The 19673-nt window shown below is 37.6% G+C and overlaps 1 protein-coding gene across 1 annotated transcript in view; it reads left to right on the plus strand.

Annotated features, from left to right (window-relative positions):
- The window catches only part of LOC308520346 (putative ATP-dependent RNA helicase DDX60), a 90678-nt gene that overhangs the window by 58097 nt on the left and 12908 nt on the right, over positions 1–19673 (plus strand). Inside the window, exons 24-32 of the mRNA XM_081092835.1 lie at positions 478–603; positions 2295–2422; positions 4184–4342; positions 5641–5785; positions 7931–8083; positions 15437–15541; positions 16176–16376; positions 17615–17719; positions 17867–18011. Of these exons, the coding sequence (XP_080948961.1) occupies positions 478–603; positions 2295–2422; positions 4184–4342; positions 5641–5785; positions 7931–8083; positions 15437–15541; positions 16176–16376; positions 17615–17719; positions 17867–18011 (1267 nt within the window). The remainder of the gene's footprint in view (positions 1–477; positions 604–2294; positions 2423–4183; positions 4343–5640; positions 5786–7930; positions 8084–15436; positions 15542–16175; positions 16377–17614; positions 17720–17866; positions 18012–19673) is intronic.

Raw genomic sequence — 19673 nt, forward strand, 5'->3', positions numbered from 1 at the left:
AGTGCTCTAGAATTGGGCAAATAAGTTAAATTTTCTCTATTATCCCTATTTTCCTTACCAAAAAAATATATCTGCTTTGTTGGGGTTTTTTAAGATTAACTGACTTGTTATTTATAAAATGCTTAGAATGCCTTGCCATGGTAACATATATATTTATTTATATTATATGTTTAATATATATAATGTTTAATATATATATGTAATATATATATATTAAACATTTCAGAACTTTTTATTTCTTTTACCTCTAGAGTTAATTGAAGTTTCAAAAAAATTATGTGTTGGTATGTTCTAATGGAAACAGAATAAAATGCAACCATTGCATAGAGAGCAGAACTGTTGGCCTACCTGCAGTTATCTTTGTAACTGAATGTGGATGACTGATTGAGAGATTTCCTTTGTAATGGTGGATATGGAAAACTTAAGAAAAAATGATGACTTCATTTTCCTTTGTATTTGTGGTTCTTCATTTACAAGGAGTTAGAACCTGAAGAATTCAGCTGCTTCAAAAATAAAATAGTCATAATGAGGGCAGATGCTAAGAAATATGAAGAGGAACTGAAAAAGGAAATAATTCACTGGAGTCAGCTGGACCCAAGCAAGGTAATTAAAAACATTTAGGATTTCTTTAAATTTAAGATTAATATGAAATGGATCTGACTTTTTCATTTTGGTTCAGAAGAATCACTCATAAAGCTTTCAAGCATTTGAACATGAGTACCCCATTGCCATGCCTTGGTATTCTAGCATAAATTTAGTTAGCTAGATGTGGAAAAATGCAAAGAATAATTGGGTACCACATCTTTTCTGAATCTCAAGTTGAGCTATTGCTTTTCATAGAGGATAGGACTTCTTTGATTTCTGATACCAGTGGGTCATTACCCTGATTTTCTTCTCTAATATTTCCCTAAGGAAGACCTTTTGTCTACTTTACCTATTTAATAGGTGAACACCCAGTTTCTTTCAGTTGACAACAACATGGATAGTTAAAATAAATTACAAGTATTATTTAATTTACCTTACTACAATTTCTATTCTTTAACTTTACTTTTTTGTTATGATAAAATCCTCATAATATTTTACTTCCTTAAAAACTACAATATCTCAATGGTACAAGCAGTGACACATGCCATAGTTATCCAGGGCTGATTCACCAGTTAGAAGGAACGGAATATGGTCAAACGCATTTACATATACTCACCTGTAATATCAAACAACCTTGACTGCTTGGGGCCCAAAGTCATGGTTAAAATGTGATCACTTCATGATCAACATGCTTCAGTTAATGGAAGCAGAATTTCAATCCACCCATATTTTCTGTATTCTTTTTCCACAGGGGTAGGAATCCGTGTTTGGTTTTTGTTTTAAATTTTAATTACACCCAGACTTGGGCAGACTACCTAATCTACAAGTGTGAAAAACCAATTAATGTCAAGAATTGCTATTGTATAGATAAAGGTTGTCAACATTAGCTGCTTATAAAAATGCCGCTTATTAAAATTTCTGATTTGATTGGCTTTGTGTGGTGTGGGGGCACTGGAACATTAAAACAAAATTCTATGAAATTTCAATGTGCAGACATGGTTGAGAATCTTTGGCCTATCATTGCTATTATCTGGCTTTTAACACACTGGGATATATAGACACCAGCCTAGATCAAACTTAATTTTATTTACTGCTCTTGACTCAACATATTTTAGGAGGTGACCAATCTCTAAGCTCTAATTAGTTCCATCCAATAAACTCTCCATTAGGAACAAGTGATATGTTTCTTTTCCTTAGAGCTTATGACATGCCTCATGGCAATAAGCTGTCATTCATAACATGAAAATCCTCTTCTCATCTATTGTATCTTGTCTGTCAATTTTTGTTAACATTTTACATTCTTTTAACCTAAAATTTTAGTTTTAAACATTTATTTTCCTTAATTTTATGTTAGATATTTTGTTAAAAATATTATTTGTAGACAGTTAGGACTTACTGTGCTCTGTGTTCACCCTATTAATAACCAACATCAATTTGTAACCATCTCTGCCCCATTCCATAAACACCATGCCATGATATAACATAGATATGATTACAATATTGTAGAAATATGGCATTCAAGTTTTCTCAGATTTTAATTTTATTTGAAAATTTGCATTATTTAGATATAATTTCTAACTTACTCCATGAAAATGCGCTAAGCCTTACCAATTTGGTTTTCAGTATCAAATGCCAGCTGATTGTATCATCTCTCTCTTCTTCACAATCACAAGTATTTTGACTTATCTTTTACTTATAATTTTATTCAGGTGAATCAGTTATTCATGTACCTTAAGCCTCAAACTTTTGACAGTGCAGAAGTTGAAAAGCGAAGGATGTTTCCTCATTTTGTGGAAAAACTTAAAGAAATGAATAGGCTGCCTGCAATATTTTTTTCGTAAGTAACATTTTCTTAGCATTATAGTTAATATTGTATGAATTTGAAGAATTTTGAAAATAATCATTGAGGAAGAATATATATAACCTTTGATTCACAATAGTAGAATTTTGAGAATTCTTTTAATCCTCATTCGAGTATATATTTTTATTAATTCTAGAAAGAGAGAGATACATCAATATGAGAGAAAATCATTGATCAGTTGCATCCCTTATGCTCTCTGATCAGGGATCAAACTGTAACTAGGTATGTGCCCTGACTGGGAATTGAACCCACAACCTTTTTTTTGGGGGGGGGGGCCCACAGTAGACAATGTTCCAACCAACTTAGCCACCTGGCCAGAGCATATTTTGAGAAATTATAACTCTATTTATGTTGAAATCATACTTATAATACCAAGCTGGGTATAGGATGAGAGAAAGAAACACCTCTCATTAGATTATATTTCAAAACCTAATTGTATAGTTTAGTACTGTAGAATTTCTGGCCCAACCATCCTTTTTAGAAAAGTTCTATATATCATCAAAGTAAGATAAGGAAAAAAAGGATAGAGTGTGCATTTGCCAAAGAGAGCATGTACAATAACACACACATGCATAACATATACACACATATGACCTTGCGGTATTTTTTCTGTAGGTTGTTTGCAAAAGTAGTGTCATCTAAACTCTTCACTAAAAAGGAAGACCTTCACTCTGCTAGTTTCCTTTTTCCTATTTTCCCTTAAGAGCATTAAAAGAAAAGTGAGCTGGGGCTTAGTAGCAACATCAAACAATTAGCAATCATGTTTTCATTATACTTAAAATAATGATTTTCCTTTGGAAAATATTTTGTTAGTCTATATGTATGAAATGAGCTTACATTCAGTTCATTTTACTTTGCTCATTGGTGCTAAGTCCAGGACTCAGGGATGCAGAAGCAATCTGTGACATGACTGCCCTTAAGGAATTGATATCCTTGGAAGAGTGGTTGTATATGAATGACCTTGAAATAGTTAGACTCAATAGTTTAGCCAGTAAATATACACACAGTTACTCAACATTTCAGAATTCAAGAAATTCTGTAGGTGCTAATAGTGAATATGAGGAGATATTTGTCACCTCTGGAAACATAGGAGAGTAAATCAGTAAATTATTAATTATAAAGTCCGTCCCTCAACAGTATAACATAATATATACATCTTAAATAAATGTGTGATAAAGACATTAGGTGCTTCAAGGTTTAGTGAGAAGAGAAAATAATGGCTAGGGTGGTTAAAGACACTTAAAAATATTTTTATTGATTTCAGAGAGAGGAAAGGAAGGGGAGAGAGAGAAAGAAACATCAATGATGAGAGAGAATCATTGATCAGTTGCCTCCTGCACACCCCACACTGGGGATCGAGCCCCCACAAACAGGCATGTGCTCTGACTGGGAATTGAACCATGACCTCCTGGTTCATAGGTTGATGCTCAACCACTGAGCCACGCCAGCCAGGCTACAAAGGGATTAGGTCTCAAAGTGTATATATTCTAGATAAGAGGAAAGTTGAGGAAACCTACATCTAATTTGTTATATTCCATTTGAAACAAAGCAAGATCTACAAAGCAAACAAATTAAAGATAGATTATGAATAAAACTTATATGATTATATGTATAATCTATCTCTCTCATATATGAGATATAGATGTAAGTAATATGAGATGTATCTAATATATATGATGCATATAAGATTGATATGAATATGCAATTATTAAAAATTCTCATATATTTTTAATTTAGATTTAACATTCACTCAGTGGAACTTTCAGCTTCACGACTTTTTACACATTTGATAAGCAAACAAATTACTCACAATAATCCAAATTCTGAAAGAGAGAAGAAAATTTTGAACAAGAAACTATGGAAAGCAAGAAAATCTCAAAAAAGAAACATTGCTGCGTGAGTATTTTTACTTGAGCTGTGGAATTTTAAATGTTTAATAAAATGCATGGGTGTTCAGCTTTTTTTTTATAAATTCAAACTTGTTTTTATAACATAATAATGTGACTGTTTTTCTCTTTTTATGATACATCGAGTTAATTTAATTATACTTCACTTTTGTGGGGACATCCAAGAGATAATTTCTTTGAATATTTTAGTAATTATACAATAGTTTATAATAATTTTCTTTATTATATTAGCTTCTTTTTTTTAGAAATGCAAGTTATAAATTTGTTTTTTAGAAATTGCAAGCTTGCATATTGCTAAAAATACATTGTTTAAAAAGATACCCATTAGAATATCAACCAGCTAATTAGTCAGAACAAGTTCACTAACACATTTTTCTTTTAACATAACAAAGGGAATATGACTTTTGCATTTTTATGACTTTATTGTCTTAACATAAAGTACATAAACAAATATCTGTATTTTTGTTTCATTCTAATGTACAAATTAACCTGAAAAACATGATGTATGAATTTTGTTACATAACTTTGTTTGATAATAGTTACACAAGTCTCACCCGCCTCAGGATTCTTTTCTAGCATTTGTCTTTACCTACTCTTGAGAGAAATAATAACCATAATATAATAAAGTATTCTTTTCTGACTTTCAGATATATTTCTGAGGTGGGGTGGTCATATAAAATGGGTTTGGATCTTAGAGTAAAATTGCAGATAGGATGACTGAATCAGGTCTACTCTGATGGCCCAACAGACTGTTGACCCTTTCTCCATATGTCACTTCACCAGAGCAATGACTTGTTGGGAAGTGCTCCAATACATCACTCACGGCTAATTTTGACACATATTGAAAATCAATTACAGTATGTGTTTAAAAGAAGAGAGTAGCAGATAACATTTTTCTATACTTCTTCAACTATTAAGAATTTGCATTTGTTTGCAGTTAGTAGGATACCTGAATTTTTCCATCATATTTAATGTGAAAAATATTGTTCCAGTGGGTATAGAAAATAAATTAAAATTTGGTTGACATAAGATATGGGAGAGGTGCAGGAGGTTTTTCTATTTCATGTTAGATGCATATTAATGCATATGTTTAAAATGTACTTAAATGGTAAGTTGATAAAGACACAATTGAGGTAATTAAGGCCTGATGAATATCCTCTAATAGGGATATTGTGTTTTGGGTTTGAATTACCTGGCATTTATATACATAACCTCAAACTTAAAAAAAAAAAAAAAGAACATGCCATAATCAATATATTTACGCATTTTCCTCTTTTTCATATTCAGTTTTTTTAATTCAGATTCAGGTGCTAGAATACAAAGAATCATTTTATTATCAGCTGAAATAAAGGAAATTAAAAAAAACCTTAAGAAACATTATGAAATTTCTCCAGACTGTACTTACACTGACCGTACAATTGTGGATTATCAGGTAAGAGAAAAAAAAAAACAAGGGTAATGCAAGTGTGTGTATGGACTTGCTAAGGCTGCTATAACAAAGACCCACAGAGTGAGTGGCTTAAACATCAGAAATTTATTTTCTCCCAGTTCTGGAGAGTAGAGTCTGAGGTCAAGGTGTTGGCAGGGTCACTTCCTTCTGAGGGCTTTGAGGGAAGGATCTGTCCAGGTCTTTCCCCTTGGCTTGCACATGGTCATCTTCTTTCTCTATCTTCATATCATCTTCCTTTTTATGTGCCTGTGTTCAAATTTCCTCTTATTTTAAGGACACTAATCATATTGGATGAGGGCCCACCCCAATGACCTCATTTTAATTGAATTACTTTGTAAAGATTCCATCTCCAAATACAATAACATCTTGAGGTACTGGGGGTGCACAATTTTTGGAGAAGCACAATTTAGTACATAAAAGTGTGTATGATGTCTATACTTTGATATGGAATTTATAAAACACATAACATACTTAATTTAAATCAATCTTGAAACAATGGATGGGAGACTAAAGTTGTAGGCTGGAGAAATTAAGATACTTTGTTTGTGCCCTAGCTGGTTTGGCTCAATGGATAGATAGTCACCCTGTGGACTGAAAGGTCCCAGGTTCGATTCCGGCCTAAGGCACATGCCTGGGTTGTGGGCTTGATCCCCAGTAGGGGGCGTGCAAGAGGCAGCCAATCAATGATTCTCTCTTACCATTGATGTTTTGATCTCTTTCTCCCTCTCCTTTCCTCTCTAAAATCAATAAAATATATTTTAAAAAAAGATAATTTGTGTGAGTTTATACAGTTGTTAAAAGCAGCTTGATGATTTGTGCCAAAGTATAACTCCAATATTTATGAAACTGTCTTTATTAATTGAAGTTAATTATAACTATTCCTTTATGTAGACAGATATATAAATAGCCAATGTAAAAATCTTTTCTCTCAGCTGTAGGCTTAAGCAACAACCTGCTAAAAGAACCTCAAAATCACATTTGTCTGTCTTCTGAAAAATTTTCCTTGTCAGTTTTTATCTACCTTGTACCTAGTTCTTCAAACTTGAAATTGGGGAGTTCTGATTGCCTTATACTTCTCCCTGATGCCACAGCTCATTCAGGAATGCTAAGCAATGGTTGCTCATAAAATGCTTGCTGGTTGACCTTATTGTTCATGTAATAGTTAGAGAAATATGGTTATTACTTATTTATGGCTTGTGCAATAATTGGGAGGGGGAGAAAGAGAGGCAGAATGAGAGTAAAGAGGTGAAAAATGAAAAGAAAAGAGAGAAACAATAACATGACTAGGAAAGAGAGACAAAGAGAAGAGAGAGATACAATAACAGTGACTGACAGAGATGGACAAAGAAATGTACAGAAATAGAGAGTTTCAGAGAGAGAGGGAAAGGAGAAAAGGTTAGAAGCAGAGAGAGAGAAACAGGGAAGGATTGGGGGTGGGGGAGGAAAGTGACAGACACAAGGATAACAGAAAAAAGATAAACTGGAAGACATGAAGAAAGAAAGAAGAGAGAGAACAATAAATACTGGTCAGACATGACTGGAGGTGATAATAAAAAAGAAACCCAGCAAGTTAGAGTTGAATTAACAGCAAAAATAAAATAAAACTGAGGTGGTAGCAAGTCAGACTAAGCTGAGAATTTTTGGGGGTGCTAGCATCAGGGCACTCTGGTCCCTCACCCACCTCTTATCCTGTCCCTTCAGTGTGTCTTCATTGTCCCAGGGTGAGCTGGCGCCCTTAGTTCAGTCCATTATAGCTATAACCAGTGATTAAGCAGTTGGGATCATGGCTAGGCCTTGACCACCCAGTGGGTATGGGGAAGAAAATGGGGTACATGTTCCTGATGAAGAAATGGATGAAGAAAGGATGACTACATATAAGGTTGGGTTGCATTTGCTTGTGTCAGAAAGATATGGAGCTTTGAATGTCTGGTACTGTGAAACCACTCTACTAAAATATAAAGCCTATTTAAATAGGCTTTGGGTTCTGGCCTTAAACATACTGTTGTTTAAAGTGTGTCCAACTCTGAATTTATCGCTAAACAATCTTTTTAGACATGACATCATTGTTAAGTTGAAGGATCAATGCTTTCATTTGACACTACAGACTCTTTGTTTGGGGTATTTCAGACTTTAGCAAAGATCCTACGCAGACTGAGAGGAACAAGACAATGCTACAAACTACACGGTTTTTTAAAGCGGGGCATTGGATATCACCACGGGTCGATGGAAATCAGACAAAGACAAGTTGTAGAGATGCTTTTCAGACTGAAGCACCTCAAGGTTGGTGAACTTTGAGGATAACTTTCCTAAAAACAGTGCCTTCATTCTTTCGGCCTGAGTAGGATAGTCTCTCTATCTCCCTCCTCATAACCTCTCCACTGCAAGGGATATGTTGCTAACATTTTAGCATATGCTATTCCATCCTTTTAAATACATTTTACATAGTTAATGAATAATATATATGCCATTAGGGATCCTGTCTACTTTGCTAATCCTTACTAATAAAAGCCTAAGTGGTCGTCATGCTGTGATGCCCTCACACCACCACAAGATGGCTGCACGCACAGCGGGTATGCGCAAGTGGGTGAGGCTGGGCTTGGGCTTGATGCTGTGTGTGCAGCACGGAGCCTGCCTGGGAGTCCTGCCTCTGCGAGGCAAGGCCTGCCAGCTCCGTGCAGCGAGGCCTGCCTGGGGTCCACTGAGGTCTGCCTGGGGGTTACCTGGCTCTGCACACCGAGGCCTGCCTGAGGGTCCTGCCTCTTCCCGCCTCCATGCAGCGAGGCCTGCCTTGGGTCCTGGGGGTCCCACCCCCCAGCTCTGCGCCCCCCAGCTCTGGCCTACCTCTTTGGGGCAATCCATCAAGGAGCCCTGGATGGGTGGGTAGGTCCTACCTCTTTGGGGCGATTGATTGTGGGGCTCCTACACTGTGACAGGGCACAGGCCAGGCTGGGGGACCCCCCTCCCTAGTGCACAAATTTTGTGCACCGGGCCTCTAGTAGTATGTAATTAAGTTTATTATTAATTAGCATTACATAATAAATATTATATCAGTGCATCATAATATACATATATACTTCATTTAAACATTCTAATGTTGAAATTGTTGTTTATAAACATATATCATCATTTCCAATTGTTGATGGTATCAGCTGATTCTGCAAAGTGAAATCACTGTTTTGAAGAGCAAAAGTGATTTTCAGGTTTTAGAAATACATTGCTAAATTTCTTTCCAGTATGACTGCATTTGTTTACTTAACCCTGACAATTTTGAGTGTTATGGCTAAAAAAAATTCACTTATTAACATCTTGCATTAGTATGGTGCATCTATAATAATAAAAGTGTAATATGCTAATTAGACCTGACATCATTCTGGATGTCATTCTGGATGTCCTTTCTGATGAAGCTGGGCCAGAGGGAAGCCAGTGCCCGCAGCCAGGGGAAGGAAGGCCTACTCATGCAAGATTTTCATGCATTGGGCCTCTAGTTTGTTATAATTAAATAATATTGACAAATTTTTATAAACTAAAGGTTATTCTTTATTCAGACTTCCTCAGTTATTCCTGCAATGTCCTTTTTCAGTTCCACAATTGCAACCAAGATGAAACATTTTGCTTATCAGACCTCTTTAGGCTTTCTTGGATGTGACACCTTCTCAGATATACTAGTACCTTATTTTTAAAGATCTTGATGCTTGTAAGGATAATTGATCAGATTATTTTGTAGAATATTACTCAGTTGGGATTTCTCTGATGTGTTTCTCATGATCACATGGGATCTTATGGGTTTCTTGAAGGAAGACCACAGAAGTAATGTGTCATTCTCATCATATTATCTCAGGGTTATGGATTATGGACATGACATCACTATGGATGTTAATCTTTAGCACCTGGCTGAGATCATATTTGTTAGACTTTTCCACTATAAAGTAACCTTTTAATCTCACTTTCCGTACTGCCCTCCTTGGGAGGAAATCACTATGCATACCCCATGCATAAGAGTAGGTAGTAGGTAGCTTAGTTATACTTTACCTCCTTATAGTTGAAGTAAATTATTTTGAATTCTTCTGTATAAGAGCTGTGTCCCTTCTCTCTCTCATTTATTTATGTATCCAACATATATTTATATCAATATGGACACATGGCTATTTATTTTCTGCTTTGGATTATAATTCAATGCTACTTTACTTTTTTCTTGTTTGAATTGTTCCAATTTTGGCAATTGAGAGCTCTTTTACTTGCTTCCTGTAACCCTTTGGCATGCTTCCCTCATTGTGAGTTGTTTGTTTTTGAACACTTCCTTACATTCTGGCAAAGTAAGGTGCTCAGTCCCAGTCTTGGGATAAGTCGTGTCTCCAAAGAGGCCAATTTCTTTTAGAGGAGCCTGAGAAACTATTACAACCAAGAAGAGTCAAAGGAGACATGCCTATCAAATATAATGTGGAGCCCTGGGTAGATACATAAAAAGGACATTAGGTAAAAACTAAGAAAATCTGGAAAAAGTATGAACTTTAGTTAATAATAATGTATAGGACCAATTTAAGATGTTAATTGTAGGGAAAACTGGGTACACAGAGTATAGGAACTCTGTATTATCTTTATAAATTTCTTCAAATCTAAAAGCGTTCTAAAAATAAAGTTTATTTAGCAATATATTCTATACATGCATTAAAATGTGTTCTGTAGGTACTGATTTCAGTGGTCTGGGAGGCTTGTTAATTTAAATTTGTATTACTGGTAATTTTTTACTTTCTATCAATTATTGAAAGTAGAATTATTGAGAATAGAAAGTGTTAATGTAAATTTTTCTGTTTCTCTTTGAAGTTCTGCTAGTTTTACTTTTTTGTTTTAATATGTTCTATATTCTATAAGAAAATGGCCTTAAGGATAAAGCACATTAAAAGCACTCTGAGAAAATAGAGTACTATAACAGAATGACATTTGATTTGTAAAGATGAAGCCAGGCCAGTGTTGTTCAGTGGTTGTGTTGCCCTATGAACCAGGAGGTGACAGTTTGATTCTCCATCAGAGCACATGCCTGGGTTGTGTGCTAGATCCACAGTTGGGGTCATGCAGGAGGCAGCTGGTCAATGATTCTCTCTCATCATTGATGTTTCTATCTCTTTCTCCCTCTCCCTTCCCTCTCTGAAATAAATAAAAATATATTTTTTAAAAATCTAAAAAGCAAAATGGAAGCAAGAAATAAATGAAATTTTATCTTCAGAAACTTAAAGAAAGTAACGTCCAACTAGAGTTTTATACACAACAAAATTATTTTTCCATTATAAGTGCAAAGTGGAGAATTTTAGACAAATAAAAACTAAGAGTTTTGCCATTTTGCTTCATCACTTCAAAAAGAAAATTCTAAATTTGGAAAAATGGAAGTAATTTCAGGAAAATGAAAGATGTTTAAAAGTATATAAATGAGTAATCGTAGAAAAACACAAATATAGTGAAGTTAAAACTTTTGTTATCTAAATAAAAATAACACCATGGAATAAAAAAAGAGAAATATATGTTACAATAATGTATATTTTGGAAGTGGAGGTTGTTGTTGTGTGTGTGTTTTTAAGATCTTTTTATTGATTTCAGAGAGGAAGGGAGAGGGAGAGAGAGATAGAAACATCAATGATGAGAGAGAATCATTGATTGGTTGCCTCCTGCATGTCCTCAACTGGGGATGGAGCCCACAACCCAGACATGTACTCTTGATCGTAATTGAACCTGCAGCTCTTCAGTCCACAGGCTGATGCTCTATGCACAAACTAGCTAGGGCATGTGGAGGTTGTTTGAGGTAATATCTAAAGGGAGGATAAAATTAATTAATAATTTTGAACTTTGATAAATACAGATTATATGAATTTTCCAGCACCCATCTAAAGACCAGAAATTGAATGTTCAACATCCAAACTACAGAGGAAAAATAAGTGGCATGAAAAACATCTGAATGAATTAGAACCAAGAAAGCAGAGAAAAAAATTTAAAACACTGTGACTAACCGTATAAAATGGTAGCCAGATCAACAAATATCCTATCTAATAATAGACAAACATGGTAATTGGCCGTACCTTCACTACACCTACCATTAGTTAATCAGCGTGATACGCAAATTAACTGCCAACAAAGATGGCGGCTAATTTGCATACTGCAGGCAGTGTGAGATGCCATCTGGGCCCCCGTGTGCCGCCTAAGCCCGCCCCAGCTGGGACCCCCGTGTGTGGCCCTGGGCAGTGGGGCTTGGCGGCACGAATGGGCCACCTAAGCCCCGCCCCCAGCCGGGACCCCCGTCTGTGGCCCTGGGTATCAGGGCTTGGCAGCACAATCGGCCCGAGAAAGCCCTATTCTTGCAGGAATCCTCCTGCAACAGGCTTCTAGTAACAATTATATTAAACTAGTGTCCTGGTGCATGGATTCATGCACATTGAAAGGAAATTAATTAAAAAAAAGATTCATGCAGTAATTACATTACTGCAAAAAATTACATGTCAAAATAGTATATATAATATAGTACTATAAATTTAAAATACAAAATATTTTAATATCACTATTCACCCTTTCTCTATAATAGAAGTGCACGAGTCAACGTTTATTTTTAAATTGCCAGTGTGCATCGACTGGGCTGTCGATCGGTCAGATGGTTGGATGGATGGACAGTTGGTCACTTAGACTTTTATATATATACTAGAGGCCCGGTGCACAAAAATTTGTGCACTGGTGTGGGGGGGTGTCCCTCAGCCCCATTTGTGCCCTCTCACAGTCTGGGACCCCTCGGGAGATAACGATCTGCTGGCTTAGGCCCGCTCCCAGGTGGCAGAGGGCAAGCCCAAACCCTAGGTGCCTGCCCCACAGCCCCTGGTCGGGCTCAGAGCAGGGCCAATTGGGGAGTTGGGGCACCACCCCCTGTCATGCACAGAGCAGGGCGGATCAGATGGTTGCAATGCCACTCTCAGTCACGCTCAGGGTAGGGCCGATTGGAGGGTTGGGGCGCCGCCCCCTGTCACACTCAAGGCAGGGTAGATGGGGAGGTTGCGGCGCCACACCCTGTCACGCACAGAGCAGGGAGGATCAGGGGGTTGTGGTGCCACCCCTGTCACATTCAGAGCCGGCCGATCAGGGGGTTGGGGCACTACCCCCTGTTACGCACAGAGCAGGACCCATCAGGGGGGTTGGACCTCCGTACCCTGTCACACACAGAGCAGGGCCGATCAGGGGGTTGTGATGCCACCCTCAGTCACACTCAGGGTAGGGCCAATTGGGGGGTTTGGGTGCCGCCCCCTGTCACACTCAAGGCAGGGTCGATGGGGAGGTTGGGGCGCCGCTCCGTCACCCACAGAGCAGGGCCCATAGGGGGGTTGGGGCACCGCACTCTGTCACACACAGAGCAGGGCCGATCAGGGGGTTGGGGAGCTCCCCCCCTATCAGGCGCAGAGCAGGGCTGATCAGGGGGTTGGGGTGCCGCACCCTGTCACACTGCTCCAGGGGCCAGGACGCCTCGCTGTTCTGCTGATCGCTGTGCTGGGAGGCATATTACCCTTTTACTATATAGGATAGAGGCCTGGTGCACGGGTGGGGGCCGGCTGGTTTTCCCTGAAGGGTGTCCTGGATCAGGGTGGGAGTCCCCACTGGGGTCCCTGGCCAGTCTGGGTGAGGAGATGATGGCTGTTTGAAGCTGGTCATACACCCTTCAGGGTGGGGGTCCCCACTGGGGTGCCTGGCCAGTGTGGGTGAGGGGCTGAGGGCCATTTTCAGGCTGGCGGGTGACTGAAGCTACCAACCTCTCCTTTTTTCCTTTTTTTTTTTTATTCTTGGATTTATGGCTGTCACTGGAGCTGAGAGCCAGCTTTAGCTGTGAGACCTCGCTGCTGAAAGCAGGTTTCTGGGCTTTGTTTACTTTCTGTATTTGAAACTTTGTTGCGACTCCAGCTCTGAGATCCTGGCTGTCTGAAAGCAGGTTTCTGGGGTTTTGTTTAACTTCTATATTTGTAACAATGTTTCTTAGCAGCTCAGAGCCCAGCAGCGGCAGGCGGGGAACTTTGGTTTCCTCCGTCACTGGAGCAAGCAAGCCTCCTGTTCGTGTCAGTAGCCTGGCTGCCGGCCACCATCTTGGCTGGCAGTTAATTTGCTTATCGTCCTGATTAGCCAATGGGAAGGGTAGCTGAGGTACGGCTAATTACCATGTTTCTCTATTATTATATAGGATAGATAAGCTGATTCATATTAACTTAATGGCTCTAATTAAGAGAAACATTTTTGAAGTTGATCAACAAAATATCCAACTAGGTGTTGATTATATAGGACACATTGGGAAAAAAGAATTGAAAGCAAAAAAAATTTAAATGATAACCAAAAGAAAACTAATGTGGCTAGGTTTATCTTAAACAAAATATGTTTTAAGATAAAATCATTACTAGAGGTACAGAATGTTCCACCATTAGAAAGGTATACTAATTTAACATTTTTACATAATCACAGTGTAAAAATATATAAAGAGAAAAGCATACTGGAAATAAAGAAAATATAGAGTTGATAGATAAATAAAATACTGTATAGCTGAACTTATGTGTTGGAACTAAACTAGTACTTAGAGACAAATGCATAACAAACTGAAAAGATAAGCAAGAAAGAGTATGAGTAACCTCAAGTGGAGTTGGGATAAGATAGAGATAAGACAAATTCTAGCTGTTAGCTTCAGTTTTTACTAGGCAATGTGAGTCAAAATAGTATTTTTAATTTGAGGTAAGAAAGCAAAATCCCAGGAAATGCCCTTTATTAGTGCATCTTAACTCAGTTGGGAATACCATTTCCTACTCAATACACCATCACATCTTCTCCAGAATAATCGAAAAGCTCCTATAAGATCATTCATCTACCATTCATTATCTCCTAAAATTATTTTACAGACTAACCAAAGCATTTTTATAAATATTAATAATATCATGTTACTTCACTTTCTCTTAAACTGCTTAAAGTGTTTTTTTGTTTGTTTGTTTTCATCCTTACCCTAGATATGTTTATTGACTTGAGAGAGAGAGGAAGGGAGAGAGAAAAAGAGAAGCATAGATGTGAGAGTGTAACAGTAATAGGTTGCCTTCCATACGTGCCCCAAACGGGGATCCAACCCACAAACTAGGTATGTGCCCTGACTGGGAATGGAACTCACAACTTTTTGGTGCATGAGATGATACTCCAACCAACTGAGCCAACCAATTAGGCCAAGGCTAGAGTGACTTTTTAATCTTGATGTGACCTGGTTCCTGTGCTCTCTGAGTTTATCCCCTACTATTTCCTTAGAAATGTTTTCATGTAAAACTAATATTCCTTTTACAACTTGGTGCTTTTATTTATGCAAAAAATTAAAAGCTTACTTGATGGCTGTGATTTTACATCATTTTGCAATCTAAAATTCCTAAGTAATTATAATATTAAGGAAAACATTAATATTCTAAAAGAAAATGTAGCATCTGTATTTTTGGTGACACCTACTTCCCATTGGAGTTTTACTCAAGAAAACTAATTTCACAGGATCTAACCTAGTCAATATTTAAAGACTATGCACACATTTATGTGTTCTATGTTAACTTTATTATTATTATTATTATTATTATTATTATTATTATTATTATTCTTTACCTTCAGGTGGTAACAGCTACCTCCACCCTTGCTTTGGGAATTAACATGCCATGTAAATCTGTTGTTTTTATGGAAGATTCTGTTTTTTTGGATGCCTTGAACTTTCGACAGGTATTTATACAACCTTCCTGTGTTACATTTGCGTATTAGGGATTGAGGACATTTATTCAGTAAGCCAAAATAAAACCACACTTATTTTAAAACATTTGGACTAAAATAACACAATGTTTTAAAATGGTTCTGGATATAAGACATTGTATGAGTGTGTTTACTTTTAAAGACATTTTGAACACTTATTGATTAACTAACTAGATTAGTTACCTGAGAATATTCCTGCTTTGATAAATATTATTGAACTCAAACAACAATGATAGAAAGAAGTAACCACATCTTCTGAGAACCCAAAGGTACTAAGCACCTATAATTATAATTTGAGTGTCTACAGTGTTCTCAGTTCAGACTAGTTTCTGGAAATACATTGGTAAAAACGACAGAAATTGCCCCTGCTTTAAAAGTCATGATCTGAAAACAGGCATTTCTTAAAAAAGCAAGCACACTTTGATAATATATTTATAAAGTAAAATAATATATTTAACTTTGCTAAAATTACTATACCAAGCAACAAAGACTCTTTCAAGATTTTTGAAAGTTTAATGTTTCATGTGGTACAGGTAAGTTAGATATTAACTATTTATAGAGACAAGGCTTGAAATGATTTAAAAGTGTTATGTGATCATCTCTTTAGATGTCTGGTCGTGCAGGAAGACGTGGAGAAGACCTTATAGGAAATGTGTTCTTCTATGATATTCCATTACCTAAGATAGAAAGGCTCTTAAAATCGAATGTCCCCAAACTGAAGGGTCAATTTCCTTTAAGTATATCCTTGGTTCTCAGACTTATGCTTTTAGTTGCCAAAGCAGATGACAAGGAGGATGCCAAAGCAAAGGTACACTGTTTCATTTTATTTAAATAACTTGAATGAACATAATTATTTAGGCTCAATTTTATGTTACATAATTTACATAAGTTGAAGGGAATAAAATATTAATGTGCTGTAAATAAACTCCTGTAACATTTGATTCTACTTTATAAATACCCTAATTCAGCCAAAAAACATGCTTTTAATTTTCATGCTTTCAAACATTTGGAAAATTAAGACCCTGGTTGTCCTGTTATAATTACCCCTGGGTTCTATATATATTAGAAAAGAAACATTTTTTTCTGTAGTTATATGCGGTTTAAAAAATTAAAAACAAAAAAAAATAAAGAAATAACTAATGGTTAAAAATGTAAAAGACTGAAACATTCATAATTCTTGGTTTTACATTTTTATACCAGACTAGAGGTCCAGTGCACAAATTCATGCACAGGTGTGGTCTGTCTGGTCCACCACGATGGGAGCCCATCAGGCCAGGCCAGCAGTGAGGAGGGGCTGCGGGTGGTTGGCCAGCCAGCCTGCCCCTGATCAGAGTGTTGGGGGCCAATTGGGGGCCTGGCTGGCTGGGTGGAGTTGGGGGAATTGGGACCTGGATCAGGCTGGTTGGGTGCTGCAGTGTATGTCATATCCACCAGTCATTCCAGGGTCGTTCTGGTCATTCCATCATTCTGGTTGCTAGGCTTTTATATATAGAGATTTAACTTGTCACTTATCATATATTAAAATGATTATTGATTTTTCCCTCAAGATTTTATTCCCATTTTCTATCACACACACATACAATATAAAACATTATGGGATGCCTAATTAAAATAAATAATAATTAGAGTAATATAATAAAGCAATATTCAATACCTAATTAAAAATATAAAAAACATGCCCTAGCTGGTTTGGCTCAGTGGGTAGGCCTGCAGACTGAAGGGTCACAGGTTCTATTCTGGTGAAGAGCACATGGCCGGGTTGCAGGCTTGATCCCCAGTAGGGGGTGTGCAGGAGACAGCCAATCAATGATTCTCTCTCATTGATGTTTCTATCTCTCTATCTCCCTCTCCCTTCCTCTCTGAAATCAATAAAAATATATTTAAAATATGTAAAATCATATCATTTATTATAAGTAGTATATAAGTATATGTAGCACCCTGTTCTACAATAGGAATGTTTAGTTGTCTTTTGTATATTACATTTGGAAGACACACTATAAAATGTGCTTAATATCTAACTTAATGTTTTGATATATGTATATATAGGCATTGTCGGTTCTCCAGTATTCATTGATGTCCTTCAAGCAACCAAAGATCAATTGCATGTTAAAGTTTTATTTTATATATTCTTTGCAATTCTTGGTCAGAGAGGTAAGATTTAAACCTATTTCCACTAAATTAAGGTGTTAGTACATATGTTTACCTCTACTGTACTAAAAGGTACTTTATTAACAACTTATTTGATTGTTATTGCTGAGAACAACAGACCAAGGTTAACATGATAAAATTAATTTCTAGGAATATCTGAATCTAGAATGTATTCCCATTGGTTATTCTGGTCTTGTGTCACATTTGCACTACCATGAACCTGCAAACTTTGTTTTAGTAAGCTTGCTGAAGAAACGTTTATTTCACAAGCTGTGTATTCCAACCAAGATAAAAGGTAAGCAATTATCACTTTCCAAATATTTAATTAAATGTGTGCATAAACACACGGAGCACATGTGTAGTTACATATGACCATATATTCCTCAGAATGAATTCACTTTGGAAGGTGTGACTTTCTAACTGTTTTCTCTTAATGTACTTTGAACATTTTTCTTATTTTATGACACTATTTATATGTTTATAAGAGTACTAGAGGCCCGGTGCACAAAAATTTGTGCACTTGGGGGGGGAGGGGTCCCTCAGTCCGGCCTGTGCCCTCTCGCAGTCTGGGACCCCTCTGGGGATGTCCACCTCCTGGGTTAGGCCTGCTTCCTGGGGTATTTGGCCTAAACTGGCAGTCAGACATCCCTCTGGCAGCCCGGCAGCCCTCAGGGGATGTCCACTTGCCAGCGGGGAGCAGGCCTAAGCTGCAGTCGGACATCCTTAGTGCTGCTGAGGAGGCGGGAGAGGCTCCCACCACCACCACTGTACTGGCAGCCATCAGCCTGGCTTGTGGCTGAGCAGAGCTCCCCCTGTGGGGCAGCTCCTGCATTGAGCTTCTGGCCCAGCTGTGGGCAAACTACAGCCCACGGGCTGGATCTGGCCCATTTGAAATGAATAAAACTATAAAAAAAAAAAGACCGTACCCTTTTATGTAATGATGTTTACTTTGAATTTATATTAGTTCACACTCCATCCATGCTTTTGTTCCGGCCCTCCAGTCCAGTTTAAGAACCCATTGTGGCCCTCGAGTCAAAAAGTTTGCCCACCCCTGTTCTGGCCCCTGGTGGTCAGTGTGTGTCATAGTGACCAGTCATTCCCAGTCGTTTTGTTGTTAGGGTCAATTTGCATATTACCCTTTTATTATATAGGATAGAGTGGTGCATGGGTGGGAGCCAGCTGGTTTTTCCTGAAGGGTGTCCCGGATCAGTGTGGGGACCTTGCTGGGGTGCCTGGCCAGCCTGGGTGAGGGGCTGAGGGCCATTTTCAGGATGGCCACACCCCCTTCAGGGTGGGGGGTCCTGCCGGGGTGCCTGGCCAGCCTGGGTGAGGGGCTGATGGCTGTTTGCAGGCTGGCCACGGCCCCCAGCCACCAAGATCCCAGTGAAGTCTGGCTGGAAGCAGGTATCATGGATTTATTTATCTTCTATAATTGAGACTTTGTTGCCTTTAGCGGAGGCCTGCGGGAAGCTTGATTTCCTCTATCGCTGGGGCAACCAAGCCTCCTGCTTGCTCCAGGCCCATGGCTGCTGGCCGCCATCTTGGTTGGGTTAATTTGCATATAGTTGCTCTGATTGGCTGGTCGGCATGGCTTGGGGCATAGTGAAGTTACGGTCAATTTGCATGTTTCTCTTTATTAGATTAGATTATTAATATATGCATGGTATATTTGTAAAATACTGTAAATATTCTAATGACTATTTAATGTGCTTCAAATTAAAAAAAGAAAACCTTAGAATAATAAATTAATCAAGAATTACAAGACATTTTTAATATATATATACATATGTATGTATATATATATTTTGTTTGTTTGTTTATATATATAGTCTGTTGAAATAAATTGCAATAATATATGTAAAATAACTAATTTATCCTTCTTATACCTGGCCATTGACATGCAAAACAGGCCTCTGTGATATCCTCACATTTAGGTACTAATCATTAGCTATATCAT

This window comes from Myotis nattereri, assembly GCF_964212035.1.
Source record: "Myotis nattereri genome assembly, chromosome: 5".
Lineage (NCBI taxonomy): Eukaryota > Metazoa > Chordata > Mammalia > Chiroptera > Vespertilionidae > Myotis > Myotis nattereri.